Source organism: Juglans regia, chromosome 10, assembly GCF_001411555.2.
Source record: "Juglans regia cultivar Chandler chromosome 10, Walnut 2.0, whole genome shotgun sequence".
NCBI lineage: Eukaryota > Viridiplantae > Streptophyta > Magnoliopsida > Fagales > Juglandaceae > Juglans > Juglans regia.
In genome coordinates, this window is record NC_049910.1 from 32,855,518 (window position 1) to 32,881,633 (window position 26,116).

Consider the following 26,116-nt stretch of genomic DNA (forward strand, 5'->3'; position numbering starts at 1 on the left):
AAAATCTAACCTAAAACTAAACGATATAATTTTATTAAAAAAAATATTTTTTAAATATATGTAATATAATATATATATATATATCTATACTTATTATATAAGTGGCTATGAAACGGTCACTAAACGGAAATTCTTGTTTACCGTTATCTCTCCGTTAACTCAACGTTAGATCACGGTAGCAGCTTTGAAAACAGCAACTTTCTTGTCTTTTGTGTGCTCTGGATTGAAATCGTAAGATCATTGTTCACGAATGTGGCCAGACTTGTAGAGTATCCTCACGTTTCTTCACTGCAGCATTACATATAGGGAGATGTTTTTCTTGGGTTGCGAGCAAACTAGCTGGCCATTAAAGCATGGTATATCTACGAGACACAGCACCACTACCAACATGGTTTTTTTTTTTCCTTCAAGACCACCCTTATCAAGCACTTACATGAACATGCTCTAAGCCTATAATGGCCAAAAAAGCAGTACGGGTCAAGAAAAAAAAGAGAATATTTTAAGTCAATTAATTGTTTTACAAATACTTCTTTTTTAGCAATATTTTAAGGTAATTAGACTTTTAACTTCTTCATTACCAATATATATAATGACTAAATTATCAATTAATACGGATAATATGATTTCATAAAAATCTATCCAATAAAAAAACTCATGCAATATCTGGAAATACATAAATAAAAATTAGTTAGTTATTAGCATAATTCTAAAATTATGAAATGTCAGCTAATCAAATGTTATAATAAGTATTGTTATTGTTATTGCTAAAAAATGTAAAATATATACTAAAAAATATAACAAGCTGGTCCTTACTTATAATTTTTATTTGCCACTTGCTTTGAAGAACAAATAAATTTTAGTAAATATTTTATTTAAGAATTCTCATATGTGATGATATTTTTTGATTTGATATATTATTTTGTTATATTCATTTCATTTTTATTTAAAGGATAGATAATTTGATTGCTTGTATTGTTCAGTGTAGAAATCAATGAAATTATTTATTGATTGTTTATTGAAATTAAAATTGTTTATTGATTAAAATTTATATTTTTTTTAAGAATTACATTATTTTTTAAAATTAACCATTTCAGTAAACTAGACAAACGTGCTTAGCACGTTTCTCCTGCACTAGTATATATATATATAGTGGGCTGGGCGAACCGGTGAAACTTGGGCAAGCCTTGACTGGCACCCACCCCCGGCATTTCTCATGGGCAAGCACCCACTCATTTGCCCGTTCTCCCACTGAATGCAGGCATATGCCCCCGCTCGTCCCCAATAGATGGGCCTGGCGGCCGGATGCGGGGCCCGCCCAACAACCCTAGTCCTTTCCGCCAGTTTGTAAATATAGCTTTCTAGAATAAAAACAGCATGCCAATTAAAATATAAAAATTGATGATGATGCTAAGGAAAGTCCCAAACTAAAACAAATAAAAACAGGGATCGTTTGGGGCACACCACGGAACCAAATCATTTGGATAATCAAGGAAATAACGGTCAAAAATCAAATTTGGGGAAGTGCCGCTCTTTAAAGTCTTGCCAAAAACGCGTACCCTTCGCCACTCTCATCTTATGGCTTCTATGGGCTGTAGCGTTTTCTTCTGAATGGATCTCTCTCCTCTACTTCCATACTTTCACTTCCATCTCAATTTCTAAATTCTACATTTATTTAAGAAAACCTTTTTAGATTTTCCAATCTTCTTTGTTTGTTTTTTTATTAATTACCTTTGGACTTCGTATCTCTCTCTCTCTCTCTCTCTCTCTCTCTGAGACCTGGGTCTTTTTCTCTGGCTGTTTATCTTGGGCTGCCCCGACGCGATCTCTGGTGAGCTTCGGCATTCAAGGTTAGTTTTTTTGGATCTGGGTTTTGGTTTATTTTGCAATGGACCCTTTGGATGAATGAAATTTCAGTTTAAACCTTTGGACTTTTGCTCTTCTTCTGGGTTTTCCTGCTATTAACTTGTCCATATCCTTTGAAATTCTGGTCCGAATTGAATGTTGATCTGGCTTTCTTTCCGTTGTCATTTTCTGCTTTGGTTTCCATAAGGTGGAATTCTGATCTGAGTTTTTTTTTTTAATAGAAGAATTCTGATCTGGGATTGCTGATGTATAGCTCAATTCTATTTACAGAGGATAAAGTGAGATTATTTAGTGATAAAACTTGAGAAAAAAGAGAGAGCTTTGCGATTGACGTCGCACTGTGTGCATGCTAATTTTTTAGATGTATGTATCCAAGGAAGAATTCACTTTTCAGATACTTTGTATGGAACTTAAAAGACATTTTTTAACCTGAAAAGGAAAATAAAAAAAGGGACTGTCATATCTGATTTAATTTATCACTGAACGAATACTATATTAGAAACACTATCGATCATTCTTATTCTCCTTTGGGATGTTCAGAATGTACGATTAGAACTGATTGTAACTATGATTTTCTTAATAATGTTAGTATGCTCTCTCATTTTATCTTTTCATTTTGACCGTTCATATTATTTATGTATTTTTAAATTTTTTTTTTTTTTTACTTACTGATTAAAAAAGTGACTATTAATGTATTAATATTTTTTTAACAAATGTGAAAGGGAAAAATAAAAAAATAAAAAATAAGAATTTTGCCTAAGCGGCACGCCCAGCAGTCACTGCTCGGCAGCAGCCTAACATCACTCTTTTCTTTATCTTGTATTTTATCTTATTCAGTTTGCTTGGATATGTAATAGGAAAAATGGCAGAGGCAAAAGCAGATGTCCCCTTGATCCCAACCTCGTCATTACGTAACCTCCCCGATTTCAAGAAATCCATTAAACTAAAATATGTGAAGCTGGGTTACCATTACCTCATCACTCATGGAATGTACCTTTTCCTCTCCCCTCTTGTAGTTGTAATGGCCGTACAGCTCTCAACATTTTCTTTAAAAGATCTTTATGATCTTTGGGAACATCTCCAGTACAATCTACTTTCTGTGATCATCTGTTCGGCTCTCCTCGTCTTCTTATCCACTGTCTATTTTCTCACCCGTCCTTGCCCTGTGTACCTTGTCAACTTCTCCTGCTACAAGCCTGAAGAGTCTCGAAAATGCACCAAAAAGATCTTCATGGATCAATCTCAGATGACCGGCACATTTATGGAGGAGAATCTTCAATTCCAGCGAAAGATCCTTGAGAGGTCTGGCCTTGGTGATTCTACTTACCTTCCTGAGGCTCTTCTGAATATTCCTCCAAACCCATCAATGAAAGAAGCTAGAAAAGAAGCTGAGACTGTGATGTTTGGTGCTATTGACGAGCTTTTTGCCAAGACTGCAGTAAAGCCCAAAGACATTGGAATTTTGATTGTGAATTGCAGTCTGTTCAATCCAACCCCATCTCTTTCTGCCATGGTGGTCAACCGCTACAAGCTTCGTGGAAACATAGTTAGCTACAATCTGGGTGGGATGGGCTGCAGTGCAGGTCTACTCTCAATTTCTCTTGCTAAAGAACTTCTACAGGTCCATCCCAACTCATATGCATTGGTTATCAGCATGGAGAACATCACACTGAACTGGTATTTTGGAAACGATAGATCAAAGCTTGTTTCAAATTGCTTGTTTCGAATGGGAGGAGCAGCAATACTTCTTTCTAACAAACATTCTGACAGAAGACGATCCAAATACCAGTTGCTACATACTGTTCGTACCCACAAGGGTGCAGATGACAAGTGCTTAGGCTGTGTCACCCAAGAAGAAGACTCCACAGGAAAAGTCGGTGTTACTTTGTCAAAGGATCTTATGGCAGTTGCTGGTGATGCTCTGAAGACCAACATCACCACTTTGGGGCCTCTTGTGTTGCCAATGTCGGAACAACTCCTTTTCTTTGCTACACTAGTTGGGAAAAAACTTTTCAAGATGAAGGTCAAGCCTTATATTCCCAATTTTAAACTAGCTTTTGAGCATTTTTGTATTCATGCTGGAGGAAGAGCTGTTTTGGATGAATTGGAGAAGAACTTGCAGCTATCTGATTGGCATATGGAACCGTCAAGGATGACGCTTTATCGATTTGGAAACACTTCAAGCAGTTCTCTTTGGTATGAACTTGCATATACAGAAGCAAAGGGGAGGATTAAGAAGGGGGATAGAACATGGCAAATAGCGTTCGGTTCAGGGTTTAAGTGTAACAGTGCAGTGTGGAAGGCTCTGAGGACCATAAACCCAGCAAAGGAGAAGAACCCTTGGATGGATGAAATCCATAAGTTCCCAGTAGATGTTCCAAAGGTATCGACCATCTAGATTTAAGAAAATTTACATGTTCCGAAACTAGATTTTGGCAATTGGTGGTGACTATCTGAATGGTGAAATTATTTACTACTTTTAACTGAGGTGTTGGAATTCATTCATTCATTCATTGTTTCCATGTCAAGAATCTTGGACTTCGATATTCAAAAATTGTCATCAAACCTGACTGCCTCTAACAGGTTCCGTGCCAATCCGCCATTTTCAAGTTAGTCGCGCACTCATGCTATTATCATCTTAAGAAAACAAAACAAAAAACGCTTGAAAAAATTCAGTGACTGATTATGTATCAACTCAAATATCAATGATTTGGGATCTTAGAGATTTGAAATCTCTAAGATCCCAAATCTGAAGTTGGAGATAGTAGCCATATATGTCTAGTGCCATTATCATCTGTGAGCACTGCATATTTTGCTTGCATCTTCCCTCAGTTAAAATCGCACCTACCCAACAGTTCACGTTTGCCGTCGGTGAAACTGCATGCGTTGCACGGAGGGGGGAAATAACGAGCCCTACTTTTCAACGTGCCGCATTCGAGTATGCAGACTATGGCCAGTCAACAGTGTGCTCTGTATGCAACGTTCTCTCTTGTTGTAATTAATTAGTATGTTGCAGTCACGCATTGGTTCCTAACATTGTCAAGGGGGCGCTGAAATGACTCAAATGAATAGTACAGTATTAAAATGGAGAGGATCATTTTCCACGGCCCCATTGCGTATGCCGAGGCCTCACTTGGGTGCATATTAGACGTTGGCGCAAGTGGTTAGGTGCTGCTAGCGGGGCTGCACTTTGTCGAAGTGAATATAGATCTTAAAAGAACAGCCAACGTTGACCAAGTTAATCATAGAAAAATATTTGAGATGTAATGAAAACAATGTGATAACATAGAAGCCATACTTTCAGATTCTTATTGCCGGCAGCAAGCCAAGCTACTCACTAAGACTGCCCAATTCCTGATGATTGATGTGGAAGATACATAGAATGAAATCGATTTAACTACAATGGAACAAACAAATATACTTCTAATTCGAGGCAACAGAATACTTAAACGTCTAAAAATGAGCCTAATTTATGTCACAGCGACATCATCCAGAACAGATATCATCAGAAACATAACTAGTTCAAAACCAGGAGAAAAAATCATGGCCAACATTAATTTAAACACACAACTACAGACCCCTCTACTTTTATGGAAGAAGAGAACACCGATCTAAGATTTTAGGATCAAGGAGAAGCATCAATTCCTACATGGAAAGTCCACAAATGTATGCCAGCGCTAACCCTATTTGTAGTCTAATCCTTGGATGACTTGTTGATAAGTGACTTGTGGATGTGAGGGATCACACCTCCACCAGCAATTGTTCCTTTGATTAGAGTATCGAGCTCTTCATCACCTCGGATTGCAAGCTGCAAATGCCTAGGGGTGATACGTTTGACCTTGAGATCCTTGCTTGCATTGCCAGCCAGCTCTAGCACCTCTGCAGTCAAATACTCTAAGATCGCTGCAGAGTAGACTGCGGCTGTTGCTCCAACTCTCCCACTGGATGTGGTCCTTGATTTCAGTAGACGGTGGATCCGACCCACTGGAAACTGCAATTATATCTTCCAAAATGAATTGTGAGAGAAAGAAAATACAGCATTCAAAACCCTGACTATTAATTGTCTAACGCAGCAAGTTTTTATAGCACACTTTCCTATACAAACATAACACCTAGCATCAACACCAATCCAAGAAAAAAAAAATTAATGCAATTTAATTCTTCCATCAACACCAATCATAGTCATAGATTGGTGTTGTATGTGCAAAAAGAGTGGAGAGTCGGTTGACCATCTACTACATTGTGAGATTGCCAGGACACTGGAATGAAGTTTTTGCTTGGATGGGACTAGCTGGGGTGATGCCGAGATGGGTAGTGGACCTCCTAGCTTCTTGGAAAGCCATTCAAGGTAACTCTCAGATCGCCTCAATTTGGAAGATGGTTCCAATATGTTTAAGGTGGTGTATTTGGAGGGAGAGGAACCAAAGAAGTTTCGAAGATGAAGTGTGGTCAATGGATGAGCTTAGAAATCTAATTTTCAATACTTTACTCCATTGGTCGATTGTAATTGATTTTTATTTCGCATCTTTTAATAAATTCCTTGTATCTCTAAACTAGCACGCTTAGGCGTTGCTCTTGTATACGTCATGTATACTTGGACCCCTGCTTATTCTTTTGATCAATAAAATCTTGCTTACCGATTAAAAAAAAAAACTTCCGTAAAAACACTAGGTTTCAAAATGATTAGCTAAACACGTAGCTCTCACTACACAAGTCCACTTGCAAAATCTCGAAGTCATATCAAAATGCATAAAAGGAAAAAAACAGTACATAACAGATCAGATAAAAAAGACAATCATGGAATAGAAGAAAAGAACAGGTGAGGAAAGCAGTCGTTGCATACAACTCTAACAAGAGTTGATACCTTAATTAAGTATTTGGAAATCTAACTGCTACATAAAAAATTTGTCTTCAACTTGTCCATTGTCCAATTTCCTTAAAAAAGAAAAAACTTACCTCAATCACATCCCTACATCAATGCTCAAAATACGTAAGAGGCATGATGAAGTTGCCTCTTATAAAACATGTAATCCCACGTAAAGGCACAAAGAGAGCTCAAGCCAAACAAAAATGGGTTCTCAAATATGACATTTAAAATTTTTGGTAATAATCATACTAAGCCATGCACTAGATAGAACACTGCCTCTAATAGCATAATTGGATAACCAAGATTAATCCTTTTTTCTATCGTTAAGGTGGAGAACTGAACCAAGAAATCTTTCTTTATCATCAATTAAATCACTGTTCGAGGCCCAGGATTCTATTTTATCATCAATTTACTAAGCTACCTACTCTACTAATCTCTTTCCTAGGAAGAAAGGGATTCATACTATTTAACTTCCACCAAAGGCACCAACCAAGGATCAACTGTCCTGTGTCTGACCCTTTCTTAACCTTATCAACCCATTTTAGTCAAAGTAAAAATAAAAAATAAAATAAAACTGGCATTATTACAATATTCCTCTTTCTCAATTTATCCATCATTAAGATCTTCCCTGACATTGTCAAACAAAGAATGCGGCCCTTGATGGTGCCTTATTTATGCAAATCTTCTTCCAAGGAAAAAGGAGGTCATCTTAAAGGAAAAGCATGTGGTAGAAAGACTTGGTGGCAAAAATCTGTCATTTGAAGAGAATCCAGCACATCTTATCAACTCTGTCTCTTATTTGCCTAAAAGAGAAACAATCAAAATACAAAGAGATCCTTCCTACTTCCAAATCATGTATTGTTCTAATGAAGGTGACATTCCATTGGGGTTTATTGTCAAAGATCTGCAGAAGTGTTTTACCAATGCCTCTTTCCATGAGAACTATACAATGTCGGGAAAGCTTTCTTCATGTGCTGGTCTCCACACCATATATCATGCCAAATTCTAATCTTAAATCCATTCCCCAGCTCAAATCGAAGACCAAAGAGAGTAATCCCTCCACCATCTTTTGATATTTTTTCCACACGCTCCCCCCCACCCCAAATGATTCACTTACCTTGTTTTAACACCAACCTCCCCACTCAAGATTCCATATTTGACTTCCCTCCCCTCTCTCTCTAAGAGGCAAAACGCCATAACCACTTGCAAAGAGAGAATTTCTGAACAATAACAAGTTTCTAATCCCCAATCTACCCGAAGAAAAACAGTAATAGTTAAATTCTATGTCTAATACTTCGAAAAAAACTAAAAAAGCATGCTTTTTGCACTTTATGCTCACTAAAAAACGAGCCAAAAAGATAACTTGTTACACACTTATAAATTTCCTATGCTTTTTGTAAGTCAAATCCTTCCCTAAACCTAACAGGCAAAAATAAACTTAAGGGCAGCAACACCTTTAGATGCCTAAACCATGTCTAGGCACAAAAATAGCTTGAAACAATAAACATATATTACAAAGCAATCTCAACAGCATCTAGCCGCATTAATCTCAAAATATATTATAAAAAAATTTTTGATGAGTATAAAATATATTTAAAAAATTAAGACATGTTTGGTTTCAAAAAATTTATAGAACTTTTTTTTATAAAAGGGTCAACTTCAATCCAAATATCTTTAACATATCAATTTTTTCTATTTATCAAAAGGGAATTCATCTAATCACTTGCTTTAGTTTCCTTGGAGGCCGAAAGTTGATGCCTTGCCTTTTGAGGCAATTGACTTGTAGAATGTGAGGGTTTTGGAGAGACCTTTGCTGAAGAAGAGATTTACAAGGTCATCTCTGGTATGGCTAAGGATAAAACGCCGTATCCGGATGGTTTTTCAATGGGTTTCTTTCAAATTTGTTGGGACATTGTGAAAGGTGATGTAATGCAGGTTTTAGTGAATTTCACTCTTTTCAAAAGTTTGAAAAATCCCTTAATGCGACCTTCATTGCTCTCATTCCTAAGAAACATAGGGCTTCGACTATTGAGGACTTTCGTCCAATAAGCCTGGTTAGTAGCGTGCATAAGATTATTGCAGAGGTTCTTGCCAACCGGCTTAGCCTGATGTTGGGGCATATTATTTCCAAGTCTCAAAACGCATTTATTCGGGGGAGACAAATTCTTGATTCGGTACTCATTGCAAATGAGTGCTTGGACCACAGACTACGAGAGGGAGGTTCAGGTGTTCTTTGCAAGCTTGAAATGGAGGCGTATGATCATGTGAACTGGGAATTTCTCTTACACCTGCTTGAAAGGTGTGACTTTGGGGTTAGGTGGATTTCATGGATGCGCCATTGTATTTCAATCGCCTGGTTCTCAGTTCTAGTCAACAGCACACCTGCTAGTTTTTTTTTTTTTATAGTTCGCAGGGATTGAGGCAGGGAGACCCTCTATCTCCACTTTTATTTGTTATAGTTATGGAGGCTCTAAGTAAGATGGTGCAGGCTGCTGTTGGGGGAGGGTTTTTAGCTGGTTTTCAGGTGGGGCAATGGCTTTGGTGGTCCTACTATCATCTCACACATTCTTTTTGCAGATGATACTTTAGTCTTTTGTGAAGCGGATAATAGCCAGATCCAAACTCTACGAGCATTGTTACTTTGCTTTGAAGCAGTGTCAGGGCTTAAGGTGAACCTTGGCAAGTCTAAGATGGTTCCTGTGTGTGCAGTTTCTAATATCCTCAGTTTAGCAAGCCTTCTAGAATGTAAGATGTCTTCTTTCCCAATGAAATATCTAGGCCTTCCGGTGAGAAGATAGAGAAAAGGTTGGCTGGTTGGAAACGAGTGTATTTATCAAAAGGGGGCCGCCTCACTTTTATTAAGAGTACTCTCACTAACCTCCCTACATACTTTTTATCTTTATTTCCTATGCCTGCAGGGGTGGTGAACAAGATGAAGAAACTATTTAGGGCGTTCTTATGGGGAGGCATGGGGGAGGAGAAAAAATTTCATCTAGTTAGATGGAAAACAGTTTGTGCCTCAATTGTGAATGGGGGGTTGAGAGTGTGTTAACTTGAGAACTTTTAATAAAGCTCTATTGGGAAAATGACTTTGGAGATATCACTTGGAGGGGGATCATTGTGGAAGGAAATTATTGACACTAGATATGGTGTCGCTAAGGGTGGTTGATGTTCCAACGAAGTGAGAGGGGGGTATGGTGTGGGTTTATGGAAGTTTATAAGGAAGGGGTGGTCATGCTTTGCAAACCAAATCCATTTTGTAGTTGGTGAGGGCAATCGAATCAGTTTTTGGCGGGAGGTGTGGTGTGGAGATCAAGCTTTGGAAAGGGCTTTTCTGGCTCTATATCATATTGCAATTAACAGGGAGGTGTCAGTGGCGGATGTGCAGTTATTTTCTCATGGCTCATATCAGTGGAATATTTTCTTTAATAGAGATTTTCATGACTGGGAATTATCTATTGTTGCAGAATTTTTCAGCATACTATATTCCACTGGGACCCCTATAGCACAGTGAGATAGATTGAAGTGGAGGTCTAATAATTACAAGATATGTACAGTGAAAGCGTATTATAACATCTTGACAACACGATCATACTCCGTTTCCCTGGAAGAATATTAGGAGGTCTCGTGTGTCTTCTAAAGTAGCATTTTTTGTTTGGAATGCCGCTCTTGAGAAGATCTTGACCACGAACAACTTGAGGAAGAGAGGATGTGTAGTGATGGATTTGTATTACATATGCAAAAAGAATGGAGAATCTGTGGACCATCTCTTACTACAATGTGAGGTAACAAGAGTGTTGTGAGATGAGATCTTTCAAAAGGTTGATGTTGCTTGGTTATGCCTATGAGGGTGGTGGATCTGTTGGGTTGTTGGAGAAAGATGCAAGGCTGTCATCAAGTGGCAGCGGTGTGGAAGATGTTCTATTGTGCATTATGTGGTGTATTTGGATGGAAAGGAATGCGCGATGCTTTAAAGATAAGGAATGCACATTGGCTGAGTTGAAGAAGTTTTTGTTCGACACTTTAATGTCTTGGCTTTCCGCTATTGTATTGCATGGGGGCAATGTTCATGATTTCTTGTCTTCAATTTATCGGTTTTAGAATGTATTTAGGTATTCTTCTGTATACTTTTTGTGTACATGAGTTATGCCTATTTCATTCATATATATAATATTTATCTCTTACTTATAAAAAAAAAAAAAAAAAAGAAGTTTCCTTGAAAATAAACACAAACAAAAACAAAAAAATCTCATAAATTTCATCCAAAAACTTTCCAATTCTACCTACTCACTCTCATAAACCCAATACAACACAATCTTAGAAAAATTTACAAGAATCCTCAAAAATTACAAACATTTTCACTTACCAAATGTGCCCTTTAAGTTTTTTCTCAACTACTCTCACAAAAAGTTCATACTAGGACAATAAACACTGAACTACAAGAATCCGTATCAAGAGAAGCTGCAATGGAGAAAAAAATCTGACACCAAATGCGTCCTAAAACTAGAAGGTAAACATATCTCAAATGTGTCTTAAACCTTCAAGGCGTCTCAAAATTTTCTCTTTCAAACAGTGAAGAATCCGACACTAAATCTTGTTTGGGTGCTTAGAAAATGAAAAATACCACCTAACCCAAGTCAGAAAATTGCAGGAAGGCCAACTAATTCGATAGGAATAATAATTTCTCACTATTTCCGACAACTTTTTTGTGCTACCAAGCGAAAAAACGTCACAAACAAGAGAAACCCAGAAATCCCACAACCGGAATAATGGGTTTGTTTTATTTTTAGACGGAGAAAGAAAGAAACGTCAAGGCAAAGGGTGAAAGTAGATAGACCGAGATGAGAGAGAGAGAGAGAGAGATAAATAGAGTGAAACGTAGAAGTTAAAGAAACAGAGAGATAGAGATAGAGAAAGAGAGAGATCCGGACCTGAAGGCCAGCGCGAGAGGAGCGAGATATGGGCTTCTTCTTGCTGTCCTTGTCCTTGTCCTTGTTGGCGGCCGCCGAGGCCTTGCCCATGATCAGACCCTTCGCGCCCTTTCCAGACATATTTTTCCCGCCCAAAGCTTCAGATTCAGAATTATGGAATAGATTTTAGGAATTGGAGAGCAGACGACCAGGGAAGGGAACGCACACTCTCTCGGTCTCTCTGGTGTAGGGATGGGATAGATGATCGGGTTGAGCCTTGTAGCCTCGGTCGGGATTATTTATCAAGATAGCCCACTTTTACAAAACTAACCCTTCTTTTTGCGTCCATATACTAATATCATACTGCTCTCCATTCTTTATCCATCTTTTTTTTAGCAATACAGAATAACTTCTTGCAGGAGACATCTATAATGTGGTCTTATTGGAGACCAATAAAGAGGTGACACATAAGCAGCACATTATCCAAATTACACTCCACGTAACAGGGAATTTGCATTGTCCCTCACTCTCTCTGCTTCTCGAGCCTCCCTTCCCCCTCTCTCTCTCATCTCATCGAAGCCACCCAGACGCTCATAAAAACCTCTACTCCCTCTTGAAAGACAAAACCAAGCCCTCATTGCCTCTCATCGAAGCCACCCAGATTCTCTCTACACTCTCACTCTCTCGATTCGAAAATGAAATTGAAACCCAAACTTTGGATCATGCTTCCTCTCTCGATCCGAAAACTGCATCTCTGTCTCTCTCTTTCTCTCTTGTGACCAAACCCTAACGTGATATCGAGACCTGCAAAGAATACGTCGAGGTAATTTTCGAAAATTCCTAATTTTCATAAGCGACTCAAGTGAAATTGACAGTAGATTATGAGTGTATTTTTGAGAAATACATGATTTTATTTTTCAGAAATCCCTAATTTTCAAAAGTTTAATTTTGTAAGGTTTTTTCGTTGCTTGCTTGAAAAAACATCAAAACCCTAACTCTCCCTCGACTCCACCGAAGAATGAAGGTGCGTAGTGAAATTTGAGTTGGATAGATTTGGATAGAAATATGAGTTGGGATAGAAATCTAAGTTGGATAGATTTAGATAGAAATCTGAGTTTGATAGATTTGGATAGAAATCTGAATTGGATAGAAATAGAAATCTTAAGTCATTTAGATGGATAGAAATTTGAGTTGGGATCTTAGTGGGGTGAAGGGGTGAATTAGATTGACATTAAATCTATGCATTTCATTAGTGATACTTGGATTAATGCTGCTGGTTTTTTTTTTTGTGTGGTATTAATGTAGTTGTTAGTATAATAAGCACCACATTTGAAAGTAGAAAATGAGAGCAAAATGTAAAGTAGATGTTTGTAAATGTAATTTTATTACTCCTTTAAGCTTGTTTGGACTATTTTCATGTGACTGTTGGGACAATTTTCATACAATGTTTGGACCAAAATTGGGTCATCAAAGGTTGTAAAAAAGGCTAGTTTCCTACTTACTTTCTTGCTCTTGTTTAATTTTCAATTAACTGTTTTTTGAGCTCGATGTTCTTGCCTCTCAAGTTTAACAACAAGAGATGAAGATTGGTTGGAGAGACTACTTTGCTACTGTGGGATTCTATCAAAACTAAGGACTTCTACGAAAGATACTAGTTTTGGTAGATGGTTTTTCAATTGTCCAAAGTATAAAATGGACAAACAATGCAGATTTTTTCAATGGCTTGATTTTGAAATGAAATAAAACAGTTGTTGCAAAATGACATTAGAATTAACTCAAAGAAGGAACAACAGGATCAATCAAGAACGTAAGTTTGCTAAAGAAGCAAATTTCAAAGCTATGGAAAATAAGTAAAAGGAAACATTAAAAGTTTTATTCTTGTCATGGTTTTGTGTTGTTTTGCTTTGTGCTGTAATTGCTTTAACTTTTGAACGATAATCATGTACTAAGGATAGTTGGTTTATATGTAAAACAACCCTTTATTAATTTGCCTAGAACATAAAATTGGTTTATATATACTAGCTTATATATATAACAGCCAATTATTGTACTTCTTATTGTAGATGTATTAAGATATGATAATCAATTAAAATCTTCAATGGCTTTAATATTTCTGCATCTCATTAAGCCAATGGCTTTAGCCCGAATGCTCATGGCCACTTAAGAATACTAGTCTGGAAGTAGTATGGCCACTTAAGCTCATCTGAAACCCCTGGTTCCAATATCCGAAACCCCTCGTTCCATTCAAACACCAACCAAAATCTCCACTTGAGCTAGATCAAGAACTAAATCAAATAATTTCTTGTTGGATTTCTTGGTCCCAAACATCTATGAAACATTAAAAAAACTGAAACATTAAAAAAAATCAAATAAGTTTTGGCATTTTTTGGTACAGTTGCTAAGCAAAAAACTTAAACAAAAAGAGACAAAACAAAACATCATTGGCGGGTTGAAATGTGTAATTCCAACAACAATAGCACTGGCCAAGACGCCACCACCAGACCTGTAATCAACCGTGAATTACACTTGTGAAAGCAAAAAAATCATCAAATTACAAATAAAGAATAACTTTCCAAACATAAAACTAACCAACAAACTCATAGATTTACCAAACATTAGCGACCATACCTAAAAAATCAAACATTAACAAACCCAAATTCATTGATTTCTTGGATGTCATTTGCCTTTATCTCCATAGGTTGTAACATTAAAAAAAAAAAAAAAGGTTTTGCCAATAAGAGTACCATAACATTCCATGCAAAGAAGTTGCATGCCCAAGTTAAACACCAACCTCATGTTTCTTGTTCAAGATCCACCCTTTGTGATATGTTGTCATTTATATTTTCAACATCCCTACATGAAGGACAAAAAAAGCATAAAAATGAAGTTATTGAATTAAAACATAAGGAAAAAATTATCTTTGTACTATACCCCAACGAATGACAGTTGTTCTTGGTATGACCCTCAATCTTGCAAATACTACAACACATTTTCTTCACTGATGCAATCTCTCTCGGGTTCTTTGCTCTCAAAGATTTTGGTCTTCCTTTCGTTGGCACCCATTGAGGATCTTGTAAAATTTGTGAGACATTTGATATTACTTGTGATCTTAACACAGAGGATTCATTATGTGACATGTCTCTGACTTCTAAATTTTGTTCTTTAATAGTATCCATCAAAAGCAATTCCTTGTGTACCTTGTCCAATGCAAGAGAAAAGTGGTCCATTTTAAACCTTGATTGTGAGCCAAGTTCTGCAATATCGTAAAATTGCATCATCAAATGACTTGTTCGCATTATCGGATCTTCTTGTGTCGAAACATGTCCCTCAGAATTTGGAATTTCATGAATAGCTTGACTCTTAGCATGGTCCATCTTTCAAGAATATAGTGATGTGACAAACAATCTAAGTTTGATTTCTTCATGAAGACACATAGGATATGCCTACAAAGAATAACCAGAAATTCAAACATATAAGATGTACATATTAGTATTGCTTCTCTACAGTCCACAGTCACATAATAAATACGTTTGTCATTGCCCTTAGGTGCCACCTCATACATCTTACTTTCACCCTCAATTTGAACTTTTGTTGCTTTGTACCGTTGGCAATTGAATAGCTCATCTCGAAAGATATTGAAGGACTTCCTTGTATACACTTTGCCAACCTCTTCTTCAATTCCCTAACATGTTTTCAAAACCGGCCTAGTCGATTTCGTTCTTACAATCTTCTCTTTCTCCTTAAAATAGCGTGCATCTAAGGCTTTATCGTACTAATGCATAAAGTCACTCACCATCATGCTCGATCGCACATAATTCTTGAAAAAGTTATTCATGCTCTTACTCCTTTGCATGGTTGACATACCGACACAAAATGTGGTTTGCAAGTAAGCCGGAACCCACTTCTCCCATCAGTTGTAAAGATTTTGCAGCCAATCATTACCTACTAGACCATACTTCATTAGTATGATAACTCATTCCTCATCGAACTCATCAGATGTTATTGTATCATGAATACAATGATGAAACTCTTTTTGAAAGTTTGGAAACTTGTTATAGACATATGCCAAATGTTCTGAAATTTTTTGTAAAATATGCCACAAGCACAACCGGTGAGTTGTATTTGGGAGAACCTCTGCAATGGCCTTGGCCATAGCTTTGTCATCATCAATAATAATGGTTGAAGGGACACGCCCAAGCATTGCTTCATATCATGTTCTCAGTAACCATATATAGGATTCAGTTGTCTCATTAACTAGCAACGCACAACCAAATATTATGGTTTGGTGATAATGATTAACTCCTAAGAACAGCACAAATGACATCTTATAAACATTTGTCAGGTACGTCACATCAAACGTGACAACATCTTTGAAATATTAATATGCAGACCTTGATCTTGCATCTACCCAAAAACAGCTTCCAATACACCTATTCTCATCGACCTGCATGGAGTAAACAAACTCAGGTTCTTTACACTGTCGTTCAAGGTATGCATACAACCTTTGTGCATCTCTCTCTTTAAACAATTTTCTTCTTTTTTTTCTTAAATAATTTTATACATCATTTCCAATACAACCAATGTTAAAATCACCACCTGCTTTTTTGCTTAACACCAACATTATCTTCCTTGTCGGTACACCAGACTCATTCAAAGTAAGAATGAGATTTTTTTTTGCATGCGTGTCACTCTTTTATGTCCACGAAGCATGTGACGCCCCGACTCCCACGTATAGGGACGCGAGAATCATGACGTCGGGATGATGACAACACGGTCACGCATCCCAACGAAAGTGCCAAGTGTGTGGGTACATACAACGATGTTCAAAACAACGCAACGGAATAGTCAACTAAGTACCAAAATTTAAATACAATCTAAACATCAATAAGGTTTAAAAAGTAGTTATACAGTCATCCAAAATTTAAATACAATACAGTAAAATAAAATAACTAAGCAAGTGATCCCAGATCACTCCTCAGGCAGAGCCGTCTCCTCAGGCTTGCCCTTATCCTCCTCATCTGCATCAAAATCTGCGTTACCACAAAATGGTACCGCAGGTAAGTATAACCCAAATAACCACGTAATGAAAATGCATTAATGCAACCAACATGCATGCATATGAAGAAATATGCATTTTCCTCAAAACATCATTTTCCCCGAAAATAATTATTTTCCAATACACGCCAAAATCTCATTTGGCCCAAAATATTTGTAAAACATTTTCCCAGAAAATGATTTACACAGAAATCCAACACACATTATTATCCCAGAAAATAGTTCATTAATCCATTATTACCATATACATCATGGTCTCCCCTAGGGACCATCAGCACGTCCTGGTTTCGTAGCAATGCCCAGTTCCGCGCCCAGCGCGTTCATGACCAAGCACCCACTACACAACAAGCGATGCCCAGTTCCGTGCCCAACGCGTTTGCCAGACATCCTCTAGTCCCCGCCAGCAAAAGGACCACGGAGTCGGCATGAGACCATCTCGTCCGATCCCATTGTCGCCAAGCGACAATCCAGGGGACGTTACTCAGTATATTCTGCTCCCAAGTAACCAAATGAGCTCCACCGAGATAATGCCCCATCTCGGCTTGGGGTCGTGATACATACGCACCCAAAATCCATTCTCACATGAAAACTCAGTTTTCATAAACACATGAACATGAATGCAATACACGTAAACCCAGTTTCCTTTACAAACATGATCATGCGTGCAAAATGCAATGTACATAAGCAACACAATATCCAAACCAACAATTACCCACCCAATCAATCACACAAACAACTCCAATCACCAATCCATCCGACCCCCGTACTCCTCGGACTCAGTCCGGCATGTTCAACCAAATACAGTGAAATGAGTTAGTGCAAAAATACATTTAAATCACGAAAGTTCTTTGGAGAAATACTTACAGTGCTATATAACAATTTTCGGAGGATCACAGAGCTGCAAGAAGCGGCAACGCAGCAACAAAACAGTGCCAAATGCACTGTGGCCGTGGGTCTCAAAGACCCACTTTTGAACGGGTGCAAACGAAGACCTGAGATTGATAGGGTAGGGTCTAGGGAGGTCGGTGAAGCTAGTGGTGGTGGTGGTTGACCGTGGGTGGCGGCGCAATAGGCGGTTGAAGTGCAAAAACACCCAAAATGAAAATAAAGTTGGAAGTGCTTCACCGGTGACGGATCGGAGGTGGAGTTGGGTCCAATGGATTGCTAAGAGGTCGAGGATGATGTGGTGAGAAGATGGTGGCAAATGGTGGTGCGACGGCGGCACGCGAGCACAAGAGGTGTCGCAGCTTCAATGGGCTCGTGGTGGCTAACGGCGACGCGGCTGGGGCAGGAAACGGAGGGGTGGCGTCGCCGGTGGCTGGGGGAGCTGGGGAGCCAGGCGGTGTCGACCACTGCTGGCGCACAGCGGTGGGCTGGGGAGGAGAAGGATCGGACGGAGAGAGAGGGAGGGGGTTGGGTCGCGCAGGAAGGAGAACCAGAAAAGAAAGAAAAGAAAAAGAAAAAAGAAGAAAAGAAAGAGGAAAAAGAAAAAGTAGGGAAAGAAATGAGGTCTAATACTCACATCTTGGGTTACAAAAATGATCAAACGGAAACGATTTTAAAACAGCAAGTTAAATAAAATAATTTAAACGTAATGATAAAGTGAAATTAAAATAATTAAATCTAACAATAAATTAATTAAATATGAAAAGCAATTTAAATGCATAACAATAAATAAATATTAAGAAAGCACATAAAAATAATTTTCACCAAATTAAAATCATAAAAATAAACTCACTAAAAAATCCAACCAATTTTAAAACAAGAGAATAAATTTTTGAATCCATAAAAATAATTCCTTCAGTAAAAATACACTAAAATACGGGGTGTTACAAAGCATACTGGTACTTCTTGATGCTAGTATAAAGTCGATCTTCCAGGTGAGTATACTGGAAGATCAAAGCACACTAGGTTCTCCATCCATTGACTTGATTTTGGCTTTCTTGGGGAGTTTTCAAATTGATTGTGGGTTCAAGGGAATTCATTCCCACGGGTTCATATCATAGTAGCTCATGATTGTGTTCAGGCAGGAACTTGCATACTTTCCATCTTTCATCATCCTTTTTTATACACATGGTAGCTTTACACCCAATCTTTGTTTCAGTGGGTTCAGGAATTTATCTTTCTTTTGTTTGAGACTTTCACGCCTAAATCCCTCCCTTATACAAACATAGTGAACTCGAATTATTTTTTTCCCCTCTCGATAATTGCATATGGTTGGTCCTCATTGCAAAACTTTTTCGTCTTGCATACGCCTTGTAAAATGTTTGGGCATCCTCAACTTCATCAAATTATTTCCAAATGAACGGTTCAAAAACTCAACTACTAGAAGTGGAATTAAAATTGACTCTATCTCCATCTTCATCTTCCACATTCACTCTATCATCATCAAAGTCTCCCAAATTCATGCCATCTCCCACATTTACATCACATTGATCTTTCATGATTTCATCCTCAATAGTTTCATTTACACCTTCCGAACAGTTTCTAGTCGTTAGTATCTCAACATCATCACTATCTGAACTCCACCCAAAATCTTTCATCCCAACATAAAACAATGTAATCAATATAAGATTCAGTCCCTATAAAAATCCCAATATAGCAATTTGTTTGGAAAATGAAATGCAATAAAAAAAAATACTGACCATTGCGGACAGTGGAAAATCAAAACCAAAAATCTCAAAAATTCTACAACAAAACATATGTTGTAGAAATTTCAGGAGAGATCGAAGAGGAGAGAGAGAGAGGGAGAGTCGATCGAAGGAGAAAGAGCGAGAGTCAACTGATTCATTCGGGAGTTTGATTTCTGTGAGCTATTGAATGAGAGAGAGAGAGAGAGAGACTCGATCGAAAAGGACTCATAGATCCCCTGTATGCATCCCCATTATCACAATTAAGGAAGGCTTACGTGTCACCTCTCTATTGGTCTCCAATAAGACTATATTATAGGTGTCTCCGGCTAGAAGCGTTTCTCTTAACAATAATATAGTTGTAATTATTTTATAACCCGTTAATGCGCATTTGTATCATTCATTAAAAGTGCTAAAGTTTTCGTGATTTTAATCTTTCATTACCCTTCAAATTATAAAGGATTTATAACTCTATTATTGCTTTTCTTTTTCTTTTTTAGTGAGAAACTCCAGTCATTTAAATGGTAACTTGTTCGGACAATACAATAGACGTAATACATACAGGAACTTCTTCCTAATCTACATTTAATAGAAAGAAGATATCCATGTACGAAGTCAGCTCAGAAAAGAGGGAAGAATGTAAGAAGATCATTGAAGACAATTGGCAAACATAGACAACTTCTCACTCAAAGCCGATGGCAGTTGTAAAGAGCTTTCAAAAATATAAGGATTCACTTATCAACTGGAGTAAAAAGGTGCTAATAATGTGAAGGGAGCCATTATTAATAAGCTAAAGGAAATCTCGAGGTTGCAAGGAATAAATACAGGAGAGCATGAGGAGTACATCAAGCAGAAACAAAAATAGGTAGATGTATTATTGGAAGAAGAGAATAGCAGATGGAAGTAAAGAGCAAAGCAAATATGGTTGCAAGAAGGTGTGATATGAACACTAAGTATTTTCACCTGTGTGCAAATCAAAGGAGAAAGGCTAATTCTATTAAAAGTATTGAGAGGGAAGATGGATCATTGGCTCAGTCTCCTAAGGAAATTGCTTAGTTGTTTACAAGATTCTATCGGAAGTTGTTTACATCTTCAAATCCTATTAACATACAAAGCTGTCTCAATCCTCTAGTTCCTAAAGTTGCTGAATAGATGAACAGGCTATTGACAAAGATATTCACAACTAAAGAAGTAAAAGAGGCAGTTTTCCAGATGAACCCTTTAAGTTCACTTGGACCAAATGGGTTTCCTGCAGCATTTTATCAATCTCATTGGAGCACAGTTGGACAGGAGGTATGTGAAGCTGTTCTTGAATTTCTCAATTCAGATGGTGATATTAGACAAATCAATGAAACCCATATTGTTTTTATTCCAAAGAAGAAGAATGCTAAATAGGTTTCTAAATTCAAACCAATATCTCTTTGTAATGTTATTTATAAGATCATTTCAAAGGTTTTGGCCAATTGTTTGAAATGAGTATTACAAGGGGTTATATCTCCCACACAGAATGCATTTTCCCTAGCAGATTAATTATGGATAATGTTATTGTTGCTTATGAAACTATGCATTGCATGCATAATAGAATCAAAGGTAAATCTGGTTTTATGGCCTTAAAGATGGATATGAGCAAGACTTATGACATGGTAGAGTGAGACTTCTTAAAAGCAATGATGATTAAGATGGGTTTTCATTCAAGATGGGTTAATTATGAGATGTATTAATTCAGTTTCATATTCTATTCTTATTAATAGCTCTCCACAAGTATATTTCCAAGCAACAAAAGGAATAAGGCAGGGTGATCCATTGTCACCTTACTTGTTCATTATATGCTCAGAAGCTCTAAGTGCACTGCCTAATCAAGCTGAGGCAAATAGAGTTGTCACTGGTATTTCAATAGCTAGTGGCAAACTTTATATTAACCATTTATTTTTTCTAGATGACAGCTGATTACTTTGCTAATCTAATGCTTTGGAATGGATTATATTGATTGACATTTTGACTATTTACAAACAAGCATCTGGTTAAAGGCTCGATAAAGACAAGACTTCCATTCATTTCAGCAACAACACAAATGAGGAGAGCAATAGAATTATTTTGAGCATAGCAAATGTGTGGTCCAAGCTTTGCCCACTTACTGCATGAGAGTATTCAAGCTTCCTAGATCTCTACTTAGTGAAATCAATAGAATTATGAAGAACTTCTAGTGGAATTAGCAGCGAAGTGAAGGAAAAATTCATTGGGTTTCTTGGAGTAAAATGGGGAAAGCAAAGTCAGCAGGTGGCCTGGGGTTTTAGAGAATTGGAGAGTTTCAATATGGCATTATTGGCAAACAAGGCTGTAGGGTTTTGCAAAGACCAGAGACACTTTCTAGTAAGATTTTAAAGCTGAAGTATTTCCCTCACACTTCCTTTCTTGAAGCAAAACTTGGATCCAATCCTTCTTGTCAAGATTGGTCTGAATACATCTTCCATTAGTTTTCTTTCATTATTTATAGAAAAGAGTTACAACTTGCTAAATATTTCTTCTATCGATTTCTCTGTAACATGTTAAGTGTCTATACACATTAAGACTATTTATAGTTAGCCTAATTCTCTGCTATACAATCTAAATATAGAAAGACCTAAATTATATACATAACATCCTCCCTCAAATTGATGTTGGTGGATCAAAAAGCATCAATTTGTCAACCAAGAACTGATGCCAGTGACGAGAAAGAGCTTTAGTGAATATGTTTGCAATTTGACGTTCAGTGGAAATGTGAGGGAGAGTAATCACATGTTTGTCAAAGGATTCATGTATGGAATGACAGTCAACTTCAATATGTTTCGTATGCTCATGGAAGACAGGATTAGCAGCGATCCGAATAGCACTGGTATTATCAACATGAAGATGAGTGGGATGCAGTTGAGAAAAACCAAGTTCACCTAATAATCCAGGAAACCATGTGATCTTAGAGCATGCGAAAGACATAGCACGATACTCAGACTCAATAGAGAACTTGGAAACTCTATCTTGCTTCTTACTTTTCCAAGAAATGAGTGCATTGCCTAAGAACATGCACCAGCCGGTAATGGAGCGATGAGTATCCACACATCCGGCCCAATCAGCATCACTATACTCCACCAACTATAAGGAAGATTCTTTATGAAAGAACAACCCGCGTGTAGAGGTGCCCTTCAGATATCGGAGAATGCGGCGGGCAACGGCCTCGTTTGTTTTCAGAAAACATCTCATCTCATCTCATCTCATCTCATATAATCATTACAACTTTCTCAACTTCCAATACAAAATAAAATAAACAATTTAATTTTTTCAAATCCCAAAACAAAAATAATATTAAAAACTATATTCTAACAATATTTTATTCAACTTATTAATTTTAATCTCAACCCATCTCATCTCATGCCTAAATGAAGATGTTGAGGTGCCTGCATAAATTGACTAACTTGCTGCACAGCAAAAGAAATGTCAAGACGAGTAATCGTCAAGTAGTTCAAACTCCCAACAAGCTGCTGATACAAGGATGGATCTGATAGAAGCTCTTCTTCTTCCTGACGAAGCTTAAGATTTACCTCCAAGAGAGTAAAAACAGAGTTACCCAATTGGAGACCACCCAATGAAATAACGTCCTGTGTGTATTTGTACTGGTGTAACAACGTACCAGTTGGAGTAAGCTACACCTCAAGGCCAATAAAGTACTCCAGGGAACCAAGATCTTTCATGTGAAATGAGGCCTTGAGATGCTGTTGTAATTGCTTAATTAACTCAGTATTTGAGCCAGTAATCACAATGTCATCGACATATACGAGAAGCAATACGATTCTTGCAGAAGTCTTGCGAAGAAAAAGAGAGGAATCAAACTGACTTTGACTAAAATGAAAAGCAAGCAGGTTAGAGCAAAATTTGTCAAACCATGCACGTGGAGCCTGTTTCAGTCCATACAAGGATCAGCGTAGCTGACAAACCTCTGAGGAAGGTGTAGCAAAAATGCCGAGAGGTGGGGACATATAGATTTCTTCCTTCAATCCCCATGTAGAAAAGCATTCTTCACATCCATCTGCTAGAGAAACCATCCTTGCGACGCAGCAAGTGTCAAGATAGTCTGTACAGTAGTCATTTTGGCAACAGGTGCAAATGTCTCTTCATAATCAATACCAGACTCCTATCGATTTCCAAGAACCACGAGACGGGCCTTATATCTGTCCAGTGAGCCATCAGCTCGAAACTTGACTAAGTACACCCATTTACAACCAATAGGTTTGACATCAGAGGGACAAATTACAAGATCCCAAGTGTGATTGTCTTGAAGAGCTTGGATTTCCTCTTACATAGCCTACTGCCAATACGCTTGGGTGGATGCCTGGGTATAAGAGTGAGGAACAGAAATAGTGTCGAGAGTGGCAGTAAGCGAGATGTGAGAAAAACTATACCTATCTGGTGGATGTGTAATCCAGGTGGAGTGTCGAGGTATAGGAACCGCAGAATCAGATAATGGATCAGTGTCTGGAAGGGGCGTTGAAGAAGGGGGAAGATGTTGATGATACACCATACCTAGTTGAAAACGCTTAATAGAAGAAGACACATCATCAAAAGCAGGAAGAAGAGTAATAGGAGGATCAGAAATAACCTGAGACTGAAAAAAATATTGATTTTCAAATAAAATCACATTCCATGATATTCGGGATTTATTTGCATGAGCATCATAACAAACAAATCCTTTCTGAGTAGGACTATATCCCAGAAAGGCACATGTGACAGACTGTGCAGCAAGCTTGTGACGCTCAACAGGTGGTAGATGAACAAAACAAACACACCCAAAGGTATGAAATGATTGATACTCAGGAGATATGCCAAATAGTCAAAAATAGGGAGAATCGTAATCTAGAGTAGTAGTAGGCAAACGATTGATCAAATAGACAGCAGTAGATAAAGCTTCTACCTAGAACTTAGAAGGTACAGAAGAGTAAATCAACAAAGAACGGACGACATCTAAGAGATGATGATTTTTATGCTCAGCGACTCCATTTTGTTGAGGAGTATAAGGACAAGAACGCTGGAAAATGATCCCCTTTTGCTGAAGAAAAGTTTGAAAAGAATGAGACATGTACTCTCCCCTGAGTCGGAGCATAAAGTTTTAATACAAGTACTGAACTGTGTCTCAACAAGCACAACAAATTTTTGAAAGACAGAAAACACGTCATCTTTAGAACGGAGAAAATATATCCAGTTGAATCAACTATAATCATCGATAAACGTCACAGAATAACAATACTGACCATGAGAAATAATAGGATTCACACCCCAAACGTCAGTATGCAAGATCTCAAAACAGTTAGAAGCACGACTACCATGCGCAGGAAAATATAAAGTTTTACTTTTACCAAGACAACAAGTAGCACAATCAAAAAATGCAGGAGAAGAAGAAAAGGAATCTTTATTGCCCAAAAAACCATGTTTCATAAGATGAGTCAAGACAACAGAATTAGGATGACCTAATTTCTTATGCCAGACTTCATTAGTATTGGCAGTAGCCGTACAAGCAAGAGAAACAACATTAGGAATAGAAAATTGTAAGGGAAATAAACGTCCTATTTTAGGCCCTTTCGCGATCACCATCCCGACACCTGATCCTGCACAAGAGAACCACCACGAGAAAAGTGAACATCACAATTATTACCTACCAATTGTCCAACAGAGATCAAATTGGTAGACAATCCAAGAGAGACAAAAACATCAAGAAATGAAGAGCCCAAATTACCAACATCAGTAATAGGAAAAGTATTGCCATCAGCGATCTGAATATTTTGCGTGTCTCTATACTTACGAACACCATGGAGACCCGTGGTATTACCTGTCATATGATTAGAAGTGCCCGAATCAACAATCCAAGAAGTTGAGTTAGTACACATACCTTGCAGGCCTAAGGCAGTAAAAGTAGACACAATCATCTGTTGGACCATTACTGGTGTGAGAACAGATGAATCAGAGCTTACAATAGGCGACGTAGAAGATGAAGAAGAAGACTGTACAGTAGCCTGAAAAACTTGGGATTGGTGATTCTGAGGCCATACTTGACAATCTTTGATGAGATGACCCTCTTTCTTGCAGTAGTTGCAAACTTTCTTAAGACAGTTGCCAACGATATGACCAAATTCCTTGCAACTGAAACATTGCAACTTGTTTCTCCCTCTCCCTTGTGCTGTATAGGCTACATTCACAGTCTTAGAAAAGACCTTCTTAGAAGTCATACCTATTTGAGTGGATAACCGTTGTTCTTCATGCAACAAATAGCCCAAACAAATATCCAAAGAAGGAACCAGATTACAGTTCAACAAACTAGCTCGAACGGGCTCAAATGCAGGTCAAAGCTTCATTAAAAACATATCGCGTTGACTCTCAGCATGAACTGCTTGAAGAGCCGCAGTGTCATAGTGGGAACCTTAGCATGAACAATGGCAGAATACTCACACCAAAGGTTAATAAATCCAGAATAAAATTGTGCGATAGGTAAATTGCCTTGACTATAAGTACTAATTTCCAATTCTAGTTGGAACTTCCCAGCACTATGATCTTGGTGGTAAATATGGTGAAGATAATTCCACATAGCCCGAGCCGTAGTAAAATAGCGAAGATTGGTCACAAGGTGAGACTCAATCGTCCCCAACAGCCGAGAGATTGATTACCTTGGCATCCTTGACCTCCCATTGAGCAAATTCTTTTTCATCGGTGGAAACTTTAGCATAATTATCAATATGATTTGATAATCCTTTTCCTTTCAAAAACATCTTAAA

General features: G+C 37.7%; 2 protein-coding genes across 3 annotated transcripts; one reads left to right on the top strand and one right to left on the bottom strand.

Moving 5' to 3' along the window:
* The first annotated feature begins 1,462 nt into the window (after positions 1–1,462).
* On the top strand, positions 1,463–4,426 carry LOC109011218 (3-ketoacyl-CoA synthase 11). 2 transcript variants are annotated; one of them, XM_035694613.1, is made up of 2 exons: positions 1,463–1,847; positions 2,701–4,426. In XM_035694613.1, exon 2 carries the CDS (start codon positions 2,726–2,728, stop codon positions 4,259–4,261), a length of 1,536 nt encoding a protein of 511 aa, XP_035550506.1. In that variant the 5' UTR covers positions 1,463–1,847; positions 2,701–2,725; the 3' UTR covers positions 4,262–4,426. The 2 variants fall into 2 exon arrangements, with proteins under 2 accessions (XP_035550506.1, XP_018847871.1); XM_018992326.2 differs by having other exon boundaries at positions 2,721–4,426.
* Positions 4,427–5,246: 820 nt separating this feature from the next.
* LOC109011219 (probable histone H2A variant 3) lies at positions 5,247–11,935 on the bottom strand. Its single transcript, XM_018992327.2, has 2 exons — positions 11,662–11,935; positions 5,247–5,854 (listed from the first exon to the last, which is right to left on the bottom strand). The coding sequence occupies exons 1-2, from the start codon at positions 11,779–11,781 to the stop codon at positions 5,558–5,560; spliced, it is 417 nt and encodes a 138-aa protein (XP_018847872.1). The 5' UTR covers positions 11,782–11,935; the 3' UTR covers positions 5,247–5,557.
* Between the last annotated feature and the right edge of the window lie 14,181 nt (positions 11,936–26,116).

What these genes read in the sequence shown, in the direction of transcription:
- LOC109011218 (XM_035694613.1), top strand. Translation starts at nt 2,726, where the DNA reads ATGGCAGAGGCAAAAGCAGATGTCCCCTTGATCCCAACCTCGTCATTA.
- LOC109011219 (XM_018992327.2), bottom strand. Translation starts at nt 11,781, where the DNA reads ATGTCTGGAAAGGGCGCGAAGGGTCTGATCATGGGCAAGGCCTCGGCG. An exon ending in CCTCTCGCGCTGGCCTTCAG is followed by an intron (nt 5,855 to 11,661) that starts GTCCGGATCTCT and finishes ATATAATTGCAG; the next exon opens with TTTCCAGTGGGTCGGATCCA.